Source organism: Maniola jurtina, chromosome 16 (genome assembly GCF_905333055.1).
Source record: "Maniola jurtina chromosome 16, ilManJurt1.1, whole genome shotgun sequence".
Taxonomy (NCBI): domain Eukaryota; kingdom Metazoa; phylum Arthropoda; class Insecta; order Lepidoptera; family Nymphalidae; genus Maniola; species Maniola jurtina.
The window spans coordinates 8,307,668-8,328,473 of NC_060044.1; the positions used below are offsets into that span (position 1 = coordinate 8,307,668).

The following is a 20,806-nucleotide window of genomic DNA, read 5'->3' on the forward strand; positions in this document are numbered from 1 at the left end:
AGCCAATGTCCGTCCCCGGGTTGCAAGCTATCTCTCTGCCTATACCACCAAAAACCACTTATGGATCACAGTTATCTACATCGTTGTATATAGGTAACTACGGATGTGACGACCTATTCGTACCTATCTACCTAACTTTTCTTGGATATGCCTACTGGAAACTCTTACTATTACAATAATTATAAGCTTCGCGTTCAGCACATGATCTTTCGTAAATTGTAAAATATCCTCAAAATGGTTTGCGTAAAAGCTAATTTATCTTGCAAACTATTGCTTCATGTATTTCCACCAAACCACATTCAATTTAATATACAGAAAATAATAGGGATTTAAGAATTTCTAATGACACTACCATAAACGTACTATTATTATTACTGTGTGATTCAATCCTGTTACTTTTACTCGTCGTAACAATATTGTGCAACTAATTTAATATTATAAATTGCTGTGAAGATATTATTGTGACTTTCTCTGCGTTGTACCTACTTTATTTCTGAGGGTCATAAGTTTATCATTCAAGTAATTCATAAAAGTGGTTATGAGTTGTAACCACTTCTATCAATTACTTAATAATAAGAGTTTTCTACTCATATCAAACATTGAAAACAAAAGTGACCCTATCCAAAATTTTCATAAAACCTGCATCAATCATTATTACAATCGCAATTGTTGTGATTGGCTGAATTTATGGTAACTATTCTTGTTGCAACAATATAATGTTGTTGCGTTTTAGCCAATAGTGAGCGAGTGTCAGCCAATCAGAGGTGATACGATCGGCACACCGTAGCTGTCATTATACCCTAATCGAGCTCTAGGACTCTAATGTAAGGGGTAGAGCACTGTAAAATCCTCTCTAAACTTGTTTATGAAATATTCATTTAAGTATATTTTGTGTTAATATTCATAATAATACTTTTGTTTGCAGATGGGCGGTGTCGACAGTAATGACTCGGCAGAACAATATTCAACTCTCTGGAGCATCGATGACAGCATTTATACCTCTCTGGGACATGTGCAATCACGAACATGGACGGGTATGACCTAAGTATTTACCTTATCTAAATCTTCTAATTAGCTTTCAAATATATTCTATTGGATATGAGTGAGTATCGTGAGTTCTCATGGGTATGATTGGTCGGCGTATGCCAGACAAATTTAGGGTTTGTTCAGGGTCCGGACATAAGCAGACAAAAACGAAGAACACTAGAGTTAAGTCACTTCAACGTTAATCATCATCATCATCATCATCATCATCATGTATCGCCAGCTCATCACTAAACACGTGTCTGTCCTCAGAATGAGAAAGGTTTGACTCTAGGTAGGTTGGCCAGCTTGGTAGGTTTACCAAGCTGGCCAAGTAAGGATTCTAAGACTTTACACCTTTGCAGAACTCTCAGGCATGCAGGATTCCTCACGATGTTTTTCCTCACCCTTAAAGCAAGTGATGTTTAATGTATTAACCTATTTTTTTATACAAAATAAATTTAAAAACAATAATTTTCAAACTACAAAATATAAAACCTTTTTATATTTTTTGTAACGGTACAGATAACGACGGACTACAACGAGGATCTGAACCGAGGCGAATGCTACGCGCTGCGTGACTTCACGTCGGGCGAGCAAATATTCATATTCTACGGGGCGCGACCCAACGCCGACTTGTTCCTGCATAATGGGTAATTATACCATACTTGCACACTTTTCTTTGAGTGATTACCTTTTGTTAAGTGATTACCGCCGCCCATGAACATTTATAGCACCAGAGGAACCGTCAATGCGTTGCGGGCCTTTCAGAAATGTTGATCCGTCCCTTGAATAACCGCATGTTGAAATCTAGTAGGAACACCACCGAAAGGAGTTGGACCCACAGTTTGCATGTGCGTGGAAAAAAGATCTGGCAAAAGGGGTGGTCGAAGTGCTCCAAGAACCCAAATGGTTAGGGTGAAATTGCTCACAGTGGCGTGCGTAGTTCTAAGCAATTATGGTGAAGGAAGACATCTTGAGGCGTCGATTATATAAACTTCAATATTTTATTATTTCGACCCAGTCAAATAATGCCAAATGTAAATATTTTGTCCCATTAACAAGTTAATAAATTAACAGATCAAACAATCGTGAGCATACACAAAATATCGCACTTCATTACTCTAAGCACATAATATAACAAAACTGACGTAACTTCATGCGGTAACCTGTTGCGTTACTATTACATTATATCATAGACCGATGTGAGCGTTCTTTCGGATGGGCCTTGCCGCAACAGCTGATTCTGCTGGCTAAATTGACCAAGCGGTCAATTCGAACAAATTAAAAATCTATCGACATAATATGGGTAAATTGTCGATGTGCTGTTTTTATCTCTCTAAAAATGACAATTCTCGTTTTTGCTCCAATAGTACAACAAATAAAGCTCCATTACATAGTTTAGGTTTAATATTTTCCTAAAAAGAGACTTTTTCCAAATATCAGCTTATATATCATGTAATTTTGATTTTATTCACATTCTTGTATCTCCTGTAAAACTGCAATTTTGTATATACGCCCTTTTGTTACGAAGCCCTCGTTACTTATCAATGCATTGTGCTGGAACGACATTATTTTCAATCAGTATGCATGTGAAACGGCGGGGCTCCAAACTTTGGTAGAATTTTTCATTATATCACAAGCGCGCAATTGCACCTACAGTCAGATTAAGCCAACATATTGATGCTTGATTGAGAATTACATCATACAACCAGATGAAAATAATGCGGTAATTACTCGGTAATATGTGAAAATGTTTTATATTCACCCGTGCGTATACAATAACCAAATTTTTAATGTGTGCGAAATATTTTTATAAAAGTACATAGTTAATATGAATAGAACAATTATGTAGGTATGCAAACTGAAAAGACCATTTATGTAAAGAGGAAATAGAAGTTTTAAATTTGTACGCTTTAAAGATTTTTATTTAAAATTGCGAACTTGAAATTATTGTATTCCAAACACATTTATTCTGGACTCTAGAGCGGTAAATAGCCTAAGACCTCGGAGGACCGGTCTCGGGCACACACCTCTAATTTTACGGAGTTATTTTCGTTCTTAGCAAATAAATATTACTTGCTTTAACAGTGAAGGAAAATATCGTAGGGAAACCTGCATGTTTGAAAGTTCTTCATAATATCCTTAAAAGTGTGTATGTCTGCACTCTCTCTCTACCCTTCTCGTTCTAACAGGAGACTCGCTTTCAGTAGTGAAATGATGATTGTAATGTCATCGAAACTAAATCACATATACTTTTGTTTACAGTTTCGTGTACCCCAATAACCAACACGACAGCCTGTCGTTAGCGCTGGGCATAAGTACGGGAGATGTTCTACGGGAAGCTAAGTTGTCGCTCCTAACGAAACTGGGTCTAGCCGGAGTCACGCACTACAACTTGTATAAGGGAACCAATCCGATTAGTGCAGAGCTGCTGGCTTTTATACGGATATTTAATATGAATCAAGGTAAGTTCAACTATGTATTGTTTACTTACCTTTTCTTATTCTATTACAATATTATTCAGGGTTACAAGTTAACCCTGTACTACAATCTCACCTGGTGGTGAGTGATGATGTAGTCTAATGCTCCGGCTACACGCTCCGTCTTGCCTGCGTTTAAAACTGCACAGACAAAGAACAGTTAAGAACTAGCTTTTTCTTCATTTGCAAATCATTATGATGATTTTTTGTTATTACTTTACAGAGGAACTATCAAAATGGGCAAGCCACAGTATCCCTGGCGACCTGGTCTCTTCGGACGAGTCTAGCGCGACGATGGTAGGGGCTGCCATAGATCGCAGAGCGTACACCTACCTCATGACTCGCTGTGGACTCATCAAGGCGTCCTATAAGAAGAGTGAGGATGAAACTGACTCCTTGCATAGGTATTATTACTTTTTACTCTTTATCCCAGCCACATTTTATCAGAAATCCCAGGCTTCCCGGCGCAGTGGTAAGCGCTATTGTCTTATAAGGGGAAGGGTTCCCGGGTTCGATTCCCGGTAGAAGTTTGGAATTTTTCAATTTCTAAATTTCTGATCTGACCTGGTGGGAGGCTTCGGCCGTGGCTAGATACCACCCTACCGGCAAAGCTGTGCCACTAAGCGTTTTAGCGTTCCGGTGCGATGCCGTGTAGAAACCAAAGAAGTATGGGTTTAATGAAAACTGCCATACCCCTTCCAGGTTAGCCCCCTTCCATCTTAGACTGCATTATCACTTACGACCAGGTGAATTTGCAGTCAAGGGCTAACTTGTCCAATTAATTCAATTTTGGCCGATTAGATTTTTCTGATTGATTGAATTTGGCAAAATGAGTGCCACAGAAAGTTTTTTGATAGAAAATTGATATAGTATATTCAATATTCATGCATTTACCCGCAATCATACCTGAAGTAAACAAGATATGGTTGGCAGATATTGTATGTATATTTGTCTGGAACAATCTTCTATCTTATTCACATTTTTATTTAGATTTTATAAAGTTGTACCTGTCAACTTTGGGTGCCCACGTAAAATGGCTAAACCTAACTTTAATAATAACTAACCTAACTAAAATAGTATTTTGTTTTTGTCCTGGTGTTTTTTCCTTATTATTGTATTAAATCGGTTCTCAAAGCAGATTTTTTGGAATACATACTGTTGCAGTACCACATACCCAAATACTAAAACATATTTACCTAAAAACTTGATCTTAATTTTTTTTCGGTGTATTTTTGGCATTTTTTCCGTGTGGTAAAAATGTGTCTCTTATTTTAAATATTCGTCTGTGTCAAAATGATTTTTTTTTTCTTTTCCAGGAAAAACATCAAATTATTGAAGGAATGTGAAGTACAAATATTAGACGATGCCATAGAGTACTTAAAGAATGTTTTACAAAAACTTCCCACCGCTGCCGAACCGTAAATACAAAATATCCGAATTTAATAGTTATAATGATTTTCCACCTTATGGAGATTAGTTATAAGATTTAATTTCAAGGTATAACCTTGCTATACATATTTTACAATTGAGGAGCTGGCTTACAAAAGGGTGTAGTTACAAATCTGATCAAAATACTTTTTTTTCTAATCCAGATGTCTTTGGCCCACTAAATACAAGCCTGAACTAATTTTCAAATAAAACGGCCTAAAACTGCACTGAAATTGAGTCCAAGTTCATTATTCTGAACACACCAACTTGAATTCATTTCCAAGCAAAACGACCAAAAACGACTAAAATTGAGTCTAAAGTTTGTGATTTTGATCAAAAAGGTACAATTACAGTAGAGTTTCAATCGCTTTCACTGAGTTTTTTGGGCTTCTTGAAAAATATTATTTCGCAAAATTGTACCTTTTTGTTCGCCAGCTCCTCAATTCACCTAAGAACAAATCATGACAGTATTGAAATATTTTTACACCTTGTTTTTACATTATATTTTGTTTGTTATTTATTTATAATCGATATTTTAAACAACGAATACCGAAATCATTTTTGTGTTGTTGCGTTCCTGTGTGTCTGTTTTAATTGTTTTGATGTGATTTTTTACTTATTTTGATTAGTGTGCATATTCGCAATATACTGTGTTCCTTTATTAAAACCTTATTTTCATTTTAAACCCATTAACTGTAACAAACTGTAGCCATCAACAAACAAACATGTAATTTTATAAGTAAATTTATTTTTTTATTAAGGTACCGTATGTTTCTTTTGAGTACGAAATACTAAAACTACGTGAATGACGAAAAGTGATAAATAAAAACCATATAGTATAATATTTTTACTTTGTCTTTAATAGAAAGTACAAAATAACTTATATCTATATAACTTAATTTTAAAATTAAAATAACTTATATAATAATTATGTACATTTTTGTGTTGCTGTGTCGCCTTATTCTTACAGACTTTCCTAAAAATGTTTGTACATAAATATTTGTTATTGTGAGACAATTTATCTTATTAGAGAAAAATCCGCAAATTCAGAACAGGAGTTTTTTAACCAATGGCAATTGTTCATAGTTTTTGAACGAATTCACTTAGGTTAATCTTAAAAGTTAAAATAATAAATAGAAATTCGTGAGTCAAGTAGTTATCGTCCGTACTAAGCCTGCATTTGAACTTCCTATGGTCCTTCCATTCTAAGAAATATGGAAGTCCCATACTTCTTGTCAGAACCGGGGTGCTGAAGGTGTTTAATATTGAAATCGTATCTTACACATATTTTTCCACTGAAAAGGACATATATACAAGTACACTGGAAGACGTGTGCCGTACAATATGACAGTTATTTTTTGTGCCAATTCGAAGCGCCGAGCGTATTGCAAATTAAAATTGACACTTTATCTTTGTGTCTAATGGTCTTCATGTTGACACTATGTTGACTGATGTCTCAGCACTACGTAACATTTAGTTCCGAGTAGCTCATTACTGCTATCAGCGCCAAAATGGCGCAAATCAAGTTGCTTCAAAAACAGGTCGGCAATCGCAGGTCCAGCGTACTTGTATTAGTAGACGTCATTGTATTCTTCAAAAATTTACGTCTCAAACTATAGAGACCAGGAGAATACGATATGAATATATTATTGCGAATAAAGCCTTAGGTATAAAAATATTTTTGCTCTTTTGAGCTCGTAAAAGACTATCACAATTTGAGATAAGTATAGGGCAAAATGGAGGAGATGTATTTCGTTTTATAAAAATACAAATCATCACAATTTGTCCTCATCAATTATCATACAATGGTTTGCATTATCATTAACTCTGGCTTTTGCAGTCGTATTGTATAGGCATAAAAATACGACTACTAAAGCGGTGGTTTGGCATTAGACACCGATATCTAAGCCTTTAAGAAATAAGTTTTCGAATAAAAACATTCTTCACTGGAGTTGGCATCAATCTGACAGTGGGGAACGAAGAATTAATAATTTACTAGAAAGCCATCTTTTTCCCCAATAAATATATTATTTAAAGGTGAGTTTAGATTTGAAGACATGTTTTAAAACTTTTTTATAACTCTGTTCTTAGATTCGTCTATATTACTAACTCAATGAAATATGTTATAGTATACATATAGTATTGTTTTATTACATGTTATAGTCTGTACGTACATTACGGTTTTTAACTACGCCAACTCAAATGAAGCGTGTCCACGCAACAATTTACACTCAGATCTAATAGTTGTTCGATCTAATTACTTATTAATCTCTGTGGGCAATAATTTACAAAGATACATAAGAGCTTTCTATTTAATCCGTCCTTTATGAGGAACATAAGCGTGTATTGGTGTCCTGTTTTCGCTTCGTCGCCAACCTCTGGCGGCTACCAGTAGCGCGGCCAATAGAGCAGCCACTAGAATCCCGCATGAAACTATCATGGCTGACAACGCTGACGTCCGCATGCAGGTTTGCCCTTCTGCCACTGAAAATGAAAATATTATTTTAGGAATCTCTCTTTTTCTCTCTCGGGATAATTTTAACTATGAATCTGTGTATAATCCGTTGTAATAAATTAAAAAAGCTTGTTTGTGTAATGCCAGTTGCAGATCGGACGGGTATCATTAAATACGACACTAACATTTTCCTAAATAAATGTTGCACATTGCACCCAAAATGTCCATCCAGGTGGATATTACAAGAATAGATGACAGTGTCCTATAACTATCAATATATTTCGTACGATGTCTTCTTTAACTTCATATACGCAATCCTAAGCGCAATTTCTTGAGAAAAGAGATCTGCACGACCTTTCCGGCACAGTAAAGTCGTGCACTGATCAATCTAGGTACTAGTCATCATAAAAAAATATCGTCAGAGAATTATTCTTTCAAGATAATCTTACCTGCACGAGATTCCTCATCTTCCTCTCCCTCCTGCAGTACCCGGAGGGACTGGAAGAGTGAGATGTTCTCTGACAGCCTTGGTGCAACGCTCGCGGCCTCTGTTTCTACTGATCTTCTTCGCACGCTCTTCATATTACGCCAATGGCATGGTTGGGACTGTAATCAAAATACACGATGACTTATCGATGTAAGGGTTTCACGTTTTTCTGCTGCCTAATCTCGTTTTGAATAGTCGACGAGTCGAGGAAATTCCGAACAATGCGAAATGTGAAACTGATGATCTATGTACCTATACCAGCTGAGAAAATCTCAAAATCCCGCAACCAGCTATGCTTATGAATATTTTATTTTATAATGCGTTTTAGTTTAATTATACCTAGATTAAACAATTATCAAGTTATTACCATCTGAATCTTTGGTAAAAAACGATATTTATATCGTTTGCAAAATAATTCCCAGACAAAAAGAAAGATTTATACTTTTCGAATACATTTTCCTTATTACTTATGCCTGGTATTTGGAGCTTTTTACAAAACAATTCCTAAAATTTTGCCAGCTGTAAAATCAAGAAATTCAAACTAACCGGGCATCTTCCATGGCACATTCGCACGTCGCATTCAATGTAGAGTGCTGGAGAGCCGGTGAAGCGAAAGGTCTTCATATAGGCGTACACCTGCGTCTCGAACACGCCTGCCTCAGACCACGAGCCGCGAAACCGGGAGATCAGCTTGTCGTCCACTGGACATCTGGAAATTATACATAACTGTATAATTATACAATTATAAACTGTATAACTATATTATTATACAGTTTGATTGGATATTGGGGTATTAGATATGTGGAACTTCCAATGCATGGATGGATAACGCTTAAGTACGGAATGGACTCAGAAGGAAAAAAAAGTAAGATGAGGAACTTCTGGGTGCATTTAAAGAAACGGATCTGATATAAAGCATATCACAGTCGCTGGTAAACGTAATGTCTCTACAATTGTTATGACCGTTGGGGAGAGCGTCAGCCTATGGAGAAATTAGGTATTCAAAAATATTATCTTACCCGAATTCATCAATAAGTTTTATCCTCTTTGCCGCTCCGTTATGCGCAAAACAGTCGTTCACCACGATATCAAAGCCATCTGAAATGAAACAAATAATATTAAGTACCTAACTACTAACTACCAATCATTTTAAATACGTAGTTTTGTAATAAAAAATCTATATTTCAAATTCATCGACTGATCAAACCATTAAAGTTCAAGCCAATATCTAAACATTGCACAACCTAGAAAAAGGGTCCAGCTCAGCATCCATCCAGCTACCGTAATCCATTCTACAAACAAAAGACCATCAGCGCTGATTTTCAGTTCACGGATTCGAAATAGTTTTGCGTATAGCCTAGAGTACCGTATCATAATCTCCTTAAAATTAAATTACGATTCACGGGTCCATAAAAGATCCATAAACGTAACAGGCACTTTTATGGTGCCCAAAATTAACCCAATTCTCTTGAGTCAATGACACGCTTACCGCTATCTTCCATGAAGACTCATTCAAAATAGGAGATCGACGACCTTTGGATTAATTTGTGCAATAGAATGGTAAGACGACACGCGATCGGCGGTAACCGTTAATTTACCGCCCTTGTTTGTCACGGTGCATCATTGACGACCAACGTAATTTTCATTTAACTGCTTTTATCGCCTTTAACCTAGTCACTGGTGGCTAACCGCGGATTGTTCACTGACGCCGAACAATCAATCTGTTAGAAACAATTAACATTTACAATGGGAAAACTAGTGGGTTGTAAAATTCTATGTTGCTCCAACGCCATGCCATTCGCGCCGCGAATTTTCTGTATGGTAGTTACATGGTGATAAAGTCTCTTTGTTCTTATCTTTCATATTCACAAAATAACAGCGTGATTCAATCGCACAAAGGAAAGGATCGTTCCACTGATCAGATTATTATTAGATGACGTGATAACATTTGTGACTGACATAGCCCAAACTATTAGCAAGCTGAAGTGGCAGTGGGCAGGCCTTGGCCGTCGTAGAGTCGATGGCCGTTGGAGCCGGAAAGTGAAGACTGCGTATAGCAAGCGTAATGTGGGACGCCTTCCAGCAAGATGGACCGAGGATATAAGGCGCCTGGTGGGAAGTGGCTGGATGAGGAAGGAGGACTGGGTGTGGAGGGCTCTTTAGGGAAAGCCTATGTCCAACAGTGGACATCCACAGGCTGGTGATGATGATGATGATACTATTTGTGATTGCGTGTGGTGACTTCTTTTTCTTTACGTCGCAAATTCGGACTTAGACCACTGTAACTGAAATCTACTTCAGGAAACTAAATATTAGTCTTCGGATCCATTTAGGCATCTATTAGTTAGCTGACTCTGAGCTACAACGTCGCATACTGCGTTCATTACGCGTTGTATGAACGCTCTATCTAAAATACATGGGAGGCAAACCGTCAGCTGCAAACTATTTGCCTAATGGATCCTGTTGCCCTATAGTACAATCTTACCATAAGCACTCCTCATGTAAATAAGCAGCGTCAGAGGATCGCCGACCCGGACCGGGCCGGTGACGCGGGCGCCGGTCGCGCCGTAACCGGATCGGATCTCCATGTAGCACTCCGGCGGTTGCAGAGTAAACACCACTGGATTTCCCGTCGCTACTCTAAAATTAAAAAAAAACCGGTCATGAACATAGAAGAAATAGCAGTTTTAGGGTTCCTTTTAGGGTTAGGTAAAGAAAAAACCTTTATAGGATCAATTTGTTGTCTGGCAAGAAAGGCTATAGGGTATCTACTATCTACTTCCCGTTGACCTAGAATCATGAAATGTGACAGGTAGGTAGGTCTTATAGTACAAGTAAAGGAAAAATCCGAAAACCGTGAATTTGTGATTACGTCTCAAAAAATAAATTCGAATGTGTGAATGAACAAATAATAATTAATTAGTATTTTCAAAGTCAGGTAATTATACCAAGTGGGCTATCATATGAAAGGCTTTACCTGTACATTCTAAAACAGGTTTTGATTTATTTTTAAGTATAATAGTTTTTGATTTATCGCACAAAATGTCGAAAAAAATACCCAAGTACGGAACCCTCGGTGTAATTGGCCGGTTTATATTAAATTAAAGGTTAACTTACTCCACGTCTAAAAAGGGAAACGTAACAGTTTTCCAAAAGTCGTATCCATACTCGCAAGTGACTTTGAAATGCTCGTCCAGTTCTTCCTCGATGAGAGGATTGTACTGAACTGTTATGGTGTTCCACATCAGGTTCTTCTGTAACAAATAAAACTCATTCATCATCATCATGATCAACCCATCGCCGGCTCACTACAGAGCACGGGACTCCTCTCAGAGTGAGAAGGGTTTGGGTTGTAAAATGCCTAACACTTACTTAAATCTAAAAAAAATCTCATAAAACCCTGACTGCGGTTTGCACTGTATCTTTTTCCAGCTTACAATTTTTTTTTTTTAAGTAGGCACCTTCCCACTCGCGCCATCAAGACGAGTCTAATGACGTACCTATCATTTATCAAAATCGGTTGATCCGTTGAGTAGTTACGAGCGGACATAGGAACGTACATACATACAGGTCATAGACATATCTCTCTTTTTAGAATTCGCCGTAGTCAGGTACAAAGGTATAAGAAGTAGTTTCATCTTTTACTTACAGTGGGATGCTTCCTAGTGTCTTCGTGAGGACTGTTTCTACCGAGGGTGCCACAGCGGTTCAGTTGTATATAGAACTCGTAATAGTCACGACCTGAACCGTTTATGTACATGCAGTCGGGATCGTATGAATAACCTGTAAAAAAATATCATGAATTTCTTTCACAATTTTCAGTATAAATTAAAAAGGCTATTAAACTCTCTAACACCTACAGTTCTTTTATTTATTTAATATAATTACTGCTCTTAATCTATTTTTATTAGTTACCCTATACACCTTAACAGGGCTCTCTCCGTCACTCGTTTCCACTCGTTTCATACAATCGTAGTTCCAATTTCATTTGAATGTTAAGCAACCAAAGTCCATGAAATTTTGCAGACATATTCTAGAAACTAATATCTGTGTCTGTGGTGTTTTAGATTTTTCTAAAAATATGTAGTTTTAAAATTACAGGGGCTCAAAGATTTGTATGAAAATTTTAAGACCGCGTAACTTTGAAACCGAATATTTTAACAGAAATCTGGAAAACCACAGACATTGATATTAGTTTGTAGAATATATGCGCAAAATTTCATGAACTTTGGTTGCTTAATATTCAAATGAAATTGGAACTACGATTGTATGAAACGAGTGGAAACGAGTGACGGAGAGAGCCCTCTTAAGGCCAATTCACACCAAGCACGTACACGTGACACGTGCTTAGTGACGCGCGTAAACCCCTAAAACACGGGTTACGCAAGCGGTTTGCCATGTTACATACATTACAACGCAATGGTAAGCGCTACGTCTACGCTTACGCAGCCTGTGTGAACGAGCTATTACAGTTATTAAAAAAAAATTAAAAAAAACTGCTTATAATCAAAAGTACCATAAATAAAGTTATTAAATACGGTTTTATACAACCTTGACCCTGAAAGACTGGAGTATCAATTCTAACTGCAATCACACGATAATATTTATCGTACTGTACCTACTGTCTGTTGATCCACAAATAGAAATGTATAAAATTAAGTACAATTAAGTAACAGTCTACGATAAGAGCTACAAGGTATTTAACCGAATTTTGTAGGATTGGTCTTTTAAGCCATGGATATTCGCTATCTTTGCAAATTAAAAAAACAATGGTTAGGTATTTTTCCCGTATTCAAATTTACATTTCTATTTTTTAAAACTCCAAAATAAATCCCAATGAAGTCCAGATAATTTAAAATCATATCCGATATCATTGTGGTCAAATAAATGGTAACCCTACCAGTGACCTGTTGGAATGTAAATTGTTCCGCCAAATCTAGGATAAGTGCCGTCAGCCAAGTTTTTGGGTAACAAGGCTGCCGAACTGTGTGTTAGACTAAAGCAATAAACAATTTGTTTGATTGTTTCGGTTATGCATATCAACGCCTGACAATCTTGCTTTTTATTGAAACATGTTGGGATTAACGGGTGATAATGGGAGATTGATTGCCAAATATAGTATTATAATCGATAATAATAGTTCTACCAAAAGTAGCACATAAGAAAAATAGTGATATGCGAATAGGATTACGAAAAATACTTCTTTAATTGAGAATTAGCGGTTTCGCTCGGCGAAAATATAAATCTCTTTATTCCCTATCCCGTGGGAATTCCAAAAAATCCAGCCTTGTCTACATTATTATAAAAGAACCTCGTAGGTGCCTACACAACTTTCTGGGTTGAAGAGCTTTGGCTGGCCATTGACGAGTCAATGAGTGAATCAGGACTGATTAGTAGGTGTCCAGTCAAGCTAGTGGTTTTCTTAGATCTACAGCTGGCAATACATAGCCACTACCGTGTTGTGATGCGGTGGTCTCTGATTGGTCGACCATCGTCCATCTTGCGTCACTAGCGACAATGTGACGCGAAGAAGAGGAATTAATTACTAATCTGCGTCCGTGACGAACTGCTGTTCAGAGCTCCCTTTTTCGCGCCGTGCGTGTTAAAAACTACAAAAACTCTCTAATCCCACATTTTACCCCACCGGTGGACGATTGTGCTGTGCCGTGCTCATCCAAAAGTGCCTCTGGTGACATTGGACGTTCCAAAACAAGCGGTAAGTGGTAGTTGTTATTGTAGGCTGTAGATTTTTGGGAACCTCTGGTATCTGAACAGACCTATTTCCACATTCTATTATATTTTATACGGTCCTTCGTTGTTGCGTCAACATTTTCTGGCCTTCGAACCGAGATTAAGGCTATATATTGAAAAAATAAACCAGTGATAACCTTGTCATAACCTTGATTATATGAAATATTTCTCTTATTTATTCTATAATTTACGTAAATATACTTATTTATACTTATTTATATATATATTACGTATATTTCACTATTAGAATCAAGAATAATTCGTAATTAATTGCTAGTTGCAACGTGGTCGCAACGATATTCTTCTGCGTGCGTGGGTACTCGTAGTATCGCGCCGGTGAATCAAAGATGGCCGAACCGACCATTACAGAGAAACTGGAGTTGAAATTGAAAACTTTGCATTTTAAAAAGGAGTACCTATTCGGAAAAGCACAAAAATTATACGATTATGCAAAAACGGTCAAAGATGATGACAATAAGATGCAAAGTTTTCTGGCTCAGTTCTCCGAGTTAGACAGTGTTCGAACAAAATTCGAAAATACGGTCATGGAAATATTAGAAATTCACATGCAATTAAAGCCAGGTATGAAGCTAACTACATCGGAATTAGATGCCTTTGATAGTTTATACGAAAGTTGTAGTTTGCTTGCTCGAAAATACCGAGCTAAAGAAACCAACAATATGTCGTTGAAAAGTGACCAGACCAAACCGTCGCTTCCAAAATTAAGGTTATTTGAATTTGACGGTGAGTTGGAGAATTGGACCACATTTTATGATACGTTTTATTCTCTCGTACATAGCCGAGACTTTACAGACATCGATAAGTTTCATTATTTGCTTTCGTGTGTAAAAGGCAATGCGCTTAACCTTGTTAAGAAGCTACCTATTACCGCTGCTAATTACCCGCTAGTGTGGCAAAGCTTGTTAGAAAAATATCAGGACAATAGGGCACTTGCGGGTCGGTATCTCGACAAAATGTTAAATTTCACTCCTTTGCATAAAGATACAAGTGCAAATCTTACTTTATTTATTGAAACGTTTGATCACTCACTTAAAGCGATTCAAGCGCTTCGGATCGAAAACTTAGATGATTATTTAATGTGTCATTTAGCCTTGCGTGGCCTTGATCCTCATACAAAAAAGTTATTTGAAGAAAGTAGGGATCAGAAAACTATTCCGAAATTTAGCGAATTAATTGACTTTGTTAATAAGCAAATTAAAGTCTTGGATCACGTGTTTCCGAGTACTTCTGCTAATACAAATACGCAGTCTAAAACTAAGCAAGTTTATAACAACAAAGGCAATCAAAACTCGAATTCGCGACAAACGTCAAAATCGGTTCTGACTACCTCACGTATTAATAAGTCAGATGACAATAAAAATAGGTTAGTTTGCCCGCATTGTAATCTAGGACACATGATATATCGGTGTGATATTTTTAGGAAATTACCAGTCGAAGAGCGGATTGACCGTGTCAAGGCTTTAAGTTTATGCGTAAATTGCCTAAAGAAGCATGACCAGATCTGTAATAGTTCTATGACCTGTGGGGTTTGTATGGGCTCTCACCATTATCTCCTTCACAAAGACCAGGGTCGCGCGATCTCTGTGGGCACCTCGGCCGTGCCGTCAAACCCACCCGCGCAGCCCAGCTCATCGTATGGGCAACAAGCGCTCGTGTCGTCGTCTCACTCCGTGAGTGACTCGGTGCCAGCGCAAGAAGCGCTGTGTTCTCTTAGTGAATACGGCGTAGTATTAGGAACGGCGCGGACACACATTCTCGATTTTAGCGGACAGTTTCAAGACTGCAGAGGAGTCATAGACTCCGGGGCGCAGACGTCCTTCATTACCGCAGAGTGTGCCCAACGTTTGGGACTCCCGCGTCAAAAGTGTCCTTTTTCGATCTCCGGCCTTGGCGGGGAATTTATTAAAAACCAAGGTATGGTAACGTGTACCATAAAACCGCGGCATCAGGACTGTCCTAAGTTTACGTTAAACATGGTCGTCGTAACTAAAGTCGCCGGTGACATGCCTAATGTTAACTTCCCGCGCGAAGTAATAAATCAATACGATAAATTCGAATTAGCTGATCCTCAATTTTATAAAAAAGCGCGGGTTGATATTCTTTTAGGGAACGACATAGTGTCGCAAATTGTAACAAATAAACCGTTGTTTATTAATTCCGATATACCTAGCGTAATCGAAACTGTATTCGGTTCTGTGATTAGTGGTAAACTCGTTACTGACAAAAAGGATCCACGGGAAAGGTCTCAAAATTATTGTTTGTCGGTGTCAGAGGGTAAATCACTAGACCAAGCGTTACGTGCATTTTGGACAATCGAGGAGGTGCCGTGCACACCCTCCATAAACCCTCTCGACCAACTGGCCGAAGAGATTTTCGTTAAAGAGCACACGCGGGAATCGAACGGACGCTACGTCGTACCTTTACCGCTCGCGCCCGGTCACCCGGAGCTCGGTGAGTCATACGCCATCGCCGAGCGCCGCTTGCTGTATACCGAACGTAAACTAGCGCGCACACCTGTCTTGCAGCAAGCGTATGCAGATTTTATGCGGGAATACGAGGCTTTAGACCACATGGAGTTATACGTTGGAGCGTCTCCTAGTAAATATGTAATTCCTCATCACAGTATTTTAAGACCTAGCTCATCATCGACGCCTCTTCGCGTCGTGTTTGACGGTTCCAGTCGTTCTAAAAATAATCTATCGCTTAATGATATATTATTAACTGGTCCGAAACTTTACCGTGATATTTCGGCCATTATTCTCAACTTTCGTCTTTTCAATTATTGTCTCGTGTGTGACGTTTGTAAGATGTACCGAGCGATAAGACTAAAGGAAAGCGATAGATGCTATCAGCACATATTATATAGATCATCGCCCACTGAACCAATTAAGTTATATGAATTAAAAACTGTTACCTACGGACTTAGTTGTTCACCTTTTCTCGCCATACGCACGTTGATTCAGCTAGCTCGCGACGAAGAGGAACGTTTCCCCCTCGCCGCGCAGGTGATTAGAGAAGGAGTTTATATGGACGACGTCTTATATTCTTGTAATACCTACGAGGAGGCGTGCACGGTGCAAGACCAACTTATAGGTATATTTGAAAGCGGTCAGTTTTTATTAAAAAAGTGGACGAGTAATAGCTCAGAATTGCTGAATCGAGTTCCTTCGGATCATAGGGAATGCCCTTTGACCTTTATGAAAGACGGAAACGAATGTACCATAAAGGTGCTTGGCTTAACCTGGACGCCTAAGTCCGACAATTTTGTTTTCGCCATAACTAAAACAGACCCCGTTCTGACCAAACGGTCGGTCCTAAAATTATTAGCTTCTATTTATGACCCCGTCGGATTCATTGCACCTTGCACTTTCCTTGCTAAATTAATAATGCAGGATTTATGGAAGTTAGGTATCGGATGGGATGATCCATTACCGTGCGAGATAGGTAACCGGTGGTCGACTTTCATTTCGGAACTACCGCGACTAGCGAACATACCTATTGAGCGTCACATGCTGCTGCCTGGACAAACTGAATGCGAGTTAGTAGGTTTTTGCGATGCGTCATCGCGCGGGTACGCTGCATGCATTTACGTCGTATCGAATGATGAGCGAGGCAACGTCAAGGTTCGCTTAGTGACCGCCAAGTCTAAAGTGGCGCCGGTGAAACCTATAACGATTCCCCGATTAGAACTAATGGGAGCCGTGCTTCTTAGCAAATTAATAACGTTCGTTCGGGATAATCTAACACGAGTTAAAATTAATAGAATTACATGCTTAACGGACTCGACAATCGTATTGTCATGGCTTAACACGGACGCCTATAAATTAAAAACGTTTGTGTGTAACCGTGTTGCACAAGTCACAGAGGTCGTACCTCCTCATACTTGGCGTCATGTTAGCAGCGAGAATAACTTAGCCGATTGTTGCTCGCGCGGCGTGTCCCCGTCTCAACTAGTCTCCGAACGTAATCGGTGGCTAGAGGGCGCTGCGTGGTTGTATAGTCCCTCGACTGACTGGCCCGTGTCGGTCTTCATTCAGGAAAAGGAATCTGAACCTCCTGAATTAAAGCCGACCCAAAATCTAATTTCGGAACAATTATGTGACAATTATACTGAATCAAAAAGGGAGTTTAGCGATAGACTGCTGAATCGATTTTCAACTTATTCCAAATTACAAAGAACCGTGGCGTGGATTCTGAGATGGCGCAATAGAATACGCACTTCTATTCACTCCAAGTGTTTAACTACGGAAGAATTGAATTCAGCTCAGGACTCACTGATCCGATTGGTACAGGAGGTTCACTTCTCCGACGAACTCGATCGTTTATCGCAAAATAAAAAAGTCATTACTTCACTTAAAAAACTCTCACCTTTTCTCGATTCCAGGGGCTTTCTCAGGGTAGGGGGTCGTATCACCTACTCCGAGTTGCCGTATAATGCGAAACATCCTCGTCTCTTACCAAAAGATAGTTTGTTCACAAAATTGTTCATTGAATATTGTCATAAAAAATATTTACATGCTGGGCCACGCGCGCTTCAAAGTTTAATCATGGAAAACTTTTGGATATTATGGGCTCGTCGCCTTATTAGATTCGTCTTAGCGAAATGCAAGGCTTGTTTCAAAAACAAACCACCTTTATTGCGGCCTCTGTGTCCATTGCCGTCAAGCGATAATCCGGATGAATTTAATGTGTTGACAGCCGGTCATTTTCTGATAGGCAAAAGTTTAACGGCCGTGCCGGAATATCAACTTGAACTTGAGCCAATCAGCAAATTGTCGCGCTGGCAATACCTTCAAAAAAGCTCGCAATTATTTTGGAAGCGATGGAGTCGCGAGTATTTAAACACGCTTCAACAGCGTGCAAAGTGGTTCACCTCAAATATTAATATTAATGTGGGTGACTTAGTACTTATTAAAGACGACAACGCGCCTCCTTGCCATTGGCCGTTGGGCAAAATAGAGGCCCTACATCCCGGTCCCGATGGTGTGGTTCGTTGTGTAACCACGCACGCAGAAGAGTCGGTTGCAACGACCGGTTAATAAGTTAAGCCCTCTACCTTATGTTAACTAAATATCATAATACATTATTATAAACTTTAGAATCTTAATATATTTCTCTTGTTTTTAGTTTAGGGCTTACTAATTTATTAATTTGTATTATATTTATGTTTATTTTAATATTTATTTTTCCTCACTGGTAGGAAACCATTTTTATGGTTTCGGTAGGGGGTGTGTCCAGTCAAGCTAGTGGTTTTCTTAGATCTACAGCTGGCAATACATAGCCACTACCGTGTTGTGATGCGGTGGTCTCTGATTGGTCGACCATCGTCCATCTTGCGTCACTAGCGACAATGTGACGCGAAGAAGAGGAATTAATTACTAATCTGCGTCCGTGACGAACTGCTGTTCAGAGCTCCCTTTTTCGCGCCGTGCGTGTTAAAAACTACAAAAACTCTCTAATCCCACATTTTACCCCACCGGTGGACGATTGTGCTGTGCCGTGCTCATCCAAAAGTGCCTCTGGTGACATTGGACGTTCCAAAACAAGCGGTAAGTGGTAGTTGTTATTGTAGGCTGTAGATTTTTGGGAACCTCTGGTATCTGAACAGACCTATTTCCACATTCTATTATATTTTATACGGTCCTTCGTTGTTGCGTCAACAGTAGGTAACATGGAAATTGATGATAAAATGTAACACACATGGAGATACTTGTGAGTTGTGATATTTTTAGCCGCCTAGTATAATAAAATTACTGATACTGAGCGCAGTCATGGTACAATTATTATATTAAAAATGTAGCACATAGGTATGATCGTAAAATATGCAACAGTCAAGAGTAACAATGCGAGTTTCTGTCACTCCTAACTTATGTTTGTACAGTTATTTTAATAATACATATACAGGAAGACAGTTACCTACCTGGATAGAAGAAAATTATAAAATTATGCTTTCGCCTGCGGCTGTCCTCACTTATTATCATGTCTCACTTACTTCGATCGTGTATGAGTTATGACTTATGACAACTTAACTTGTTTTGAAAACAATTATTTTATGAATTAGATAACTTACTAATTGATTTTTTTAACAATTTTTCACCTGGTGGTAAGAGATGATGCAGTGTAAGATGGAAGCAAGCCTAACTTGAAAAGGGCGGGCAGTTTCATTAAACCCATACCCCTCATCGGTTTACGCGGCATCGTATCGGAACGCTAAACCTCTTGGCGGACAAGGACCGTACCTAGCCACGGCCGAAGCCGCTCACTAAACCGATGGGAGGTTTCTCACCAGGGGTTAAGTGATGATGCATCCTAAAATGGTAGCTCGGAAGGGGTATGGCAGTTTTATAAATCCATACTCTTTATATGATGCTAGTAATTATAGGGCTGCTGGAAGAAATGCCTGCAGTAATAAGTTGTCTTTTGACGCACGTCTTTTCATTGTATGTATGCTTTAGCTTTAATTTATCAGTTGGTATAATAAATAAGTAAACACCTAATAATAGAAGATTCCAGAGAAAAATATTCTACCATCAATCCAATTTAAGTACATATTATATTCTCGTAAGTAGTTCTAATCAATGAGATAAATAATAATCTTCCTGAAACCTTCTAGATACGTTACTTAATTATCTATGTAAAAGAAACTGAACTCACCTGCTGAATAGACTAGGCCGTTGAATGATCCATTGAAACCCACTCTGATCTTCATGAAGTCGTCTTGACATTCCGCTTCAATATCTAAAACGAAAAAGTTTTTAGATATACCTACTCGTATTTCTAACTACCTCTATAGTTTTTTTTGTAGTAGGTAATTAGGTACCTATATAATATTATAGAAAGTCTATAGTGTGGCGATATGACAATCGACGAGTTATTTTTAAAATAACCGGCCAAGTGCGAGTCAGACTCGTGCACCGAGGGTTCCGTACTCGGGTACTTTTTCCGACATTTTGCGATGAATCAAAAACTATTATGCACAAAAATAAATAAAAATCTGCTTTAGAATATACAGGTAAAGAAAGCTCTTTCATACGATACCCTACTTGATATAGTTATCTTACTTTTTTTAAGCATGTAGGTAACTATAAATTAACGGTTTTCGGATTTATTCCTTTGCTTGTGCTATAAGACCTACCTGCCAAATTCCCGTCAACGGGA

At 38.4% G+C, this 20,806-nt stretch overlaps 2 protein-coding genes across 2 annotated transcripts in view; one reads left to right on the plus strand and one right to left on the minus strand.

Moving 5' to 3' along the window:
• Positions 1–5,490, plus strand: part of LOC123872961 (actin-histidine N-methyltransferase) — a 28,026-nt gene extending 22,536 nt beyond the window's left edge. The window contains exons 6-10 of the mRNA XM_045917584.1: positions 926–1,034; positions 1,549–1,676; positions 3,292–3,491; positions 3,730–3,910; positions 4,823–5,490. Of these exons, the coding sequence (XP_045773540.1) occupies positions 926–1,034; positions 1,549–1,676; positions 3,292–3,491; positions 3,730–3,910; positions 4,823–4,928 (724 nt within the window). The 3' untranslated portion in view covers positions 4,929–5,490. The remainder of the gene's footprint in view (positions 1–925; positions 1,035–1,548; positions 1,677–3,291; positions 3,492–3,729; positions 3,911–4,822) is intronic.
• A 22-nt stretch (positions 5,491–5,512) lies between these two features.
• Positions 5,513–20,806, minus strand: part of LOC123872962 — a 31,142-nt gene continuing 15,848 nt past the window's right edge. The window contains exons 6-13 of the mRNA XM_045917586.1: positions 20,303–20,386; positions 11,526–11,659; positions 10,994–11,130; positions 10,362–10,516; positions 8,896–8,974; positions 8,423–8,585; positions 7,839–7,995; positions 5,513–7,418 (exon numbers count right to left, since the gene is read on the minus strand). Coding sequence (XP_045773542.1) covers positions 7,243–7,418; positions 7,839–7,995; positions 8,423–8,585; positions 8,896–8,974; positions 10,362–10,516; positions 10,994–11,130; positions 11,526–11,659; positions 20,303–20,386 — 1,085 coding nt within the window. The 3' untranslated portion in view covers positions 5,513–7,242. The remainder of the gene's footprint in view (positions 7,419–7,838; positions 7,996–8,422; positions 8,586–8,895; positions 8,975–10,361; positions 10,517–10,993; positions 11,131–11,525; positions 11,660–20,302; positions 20,387–20,806) is intronic.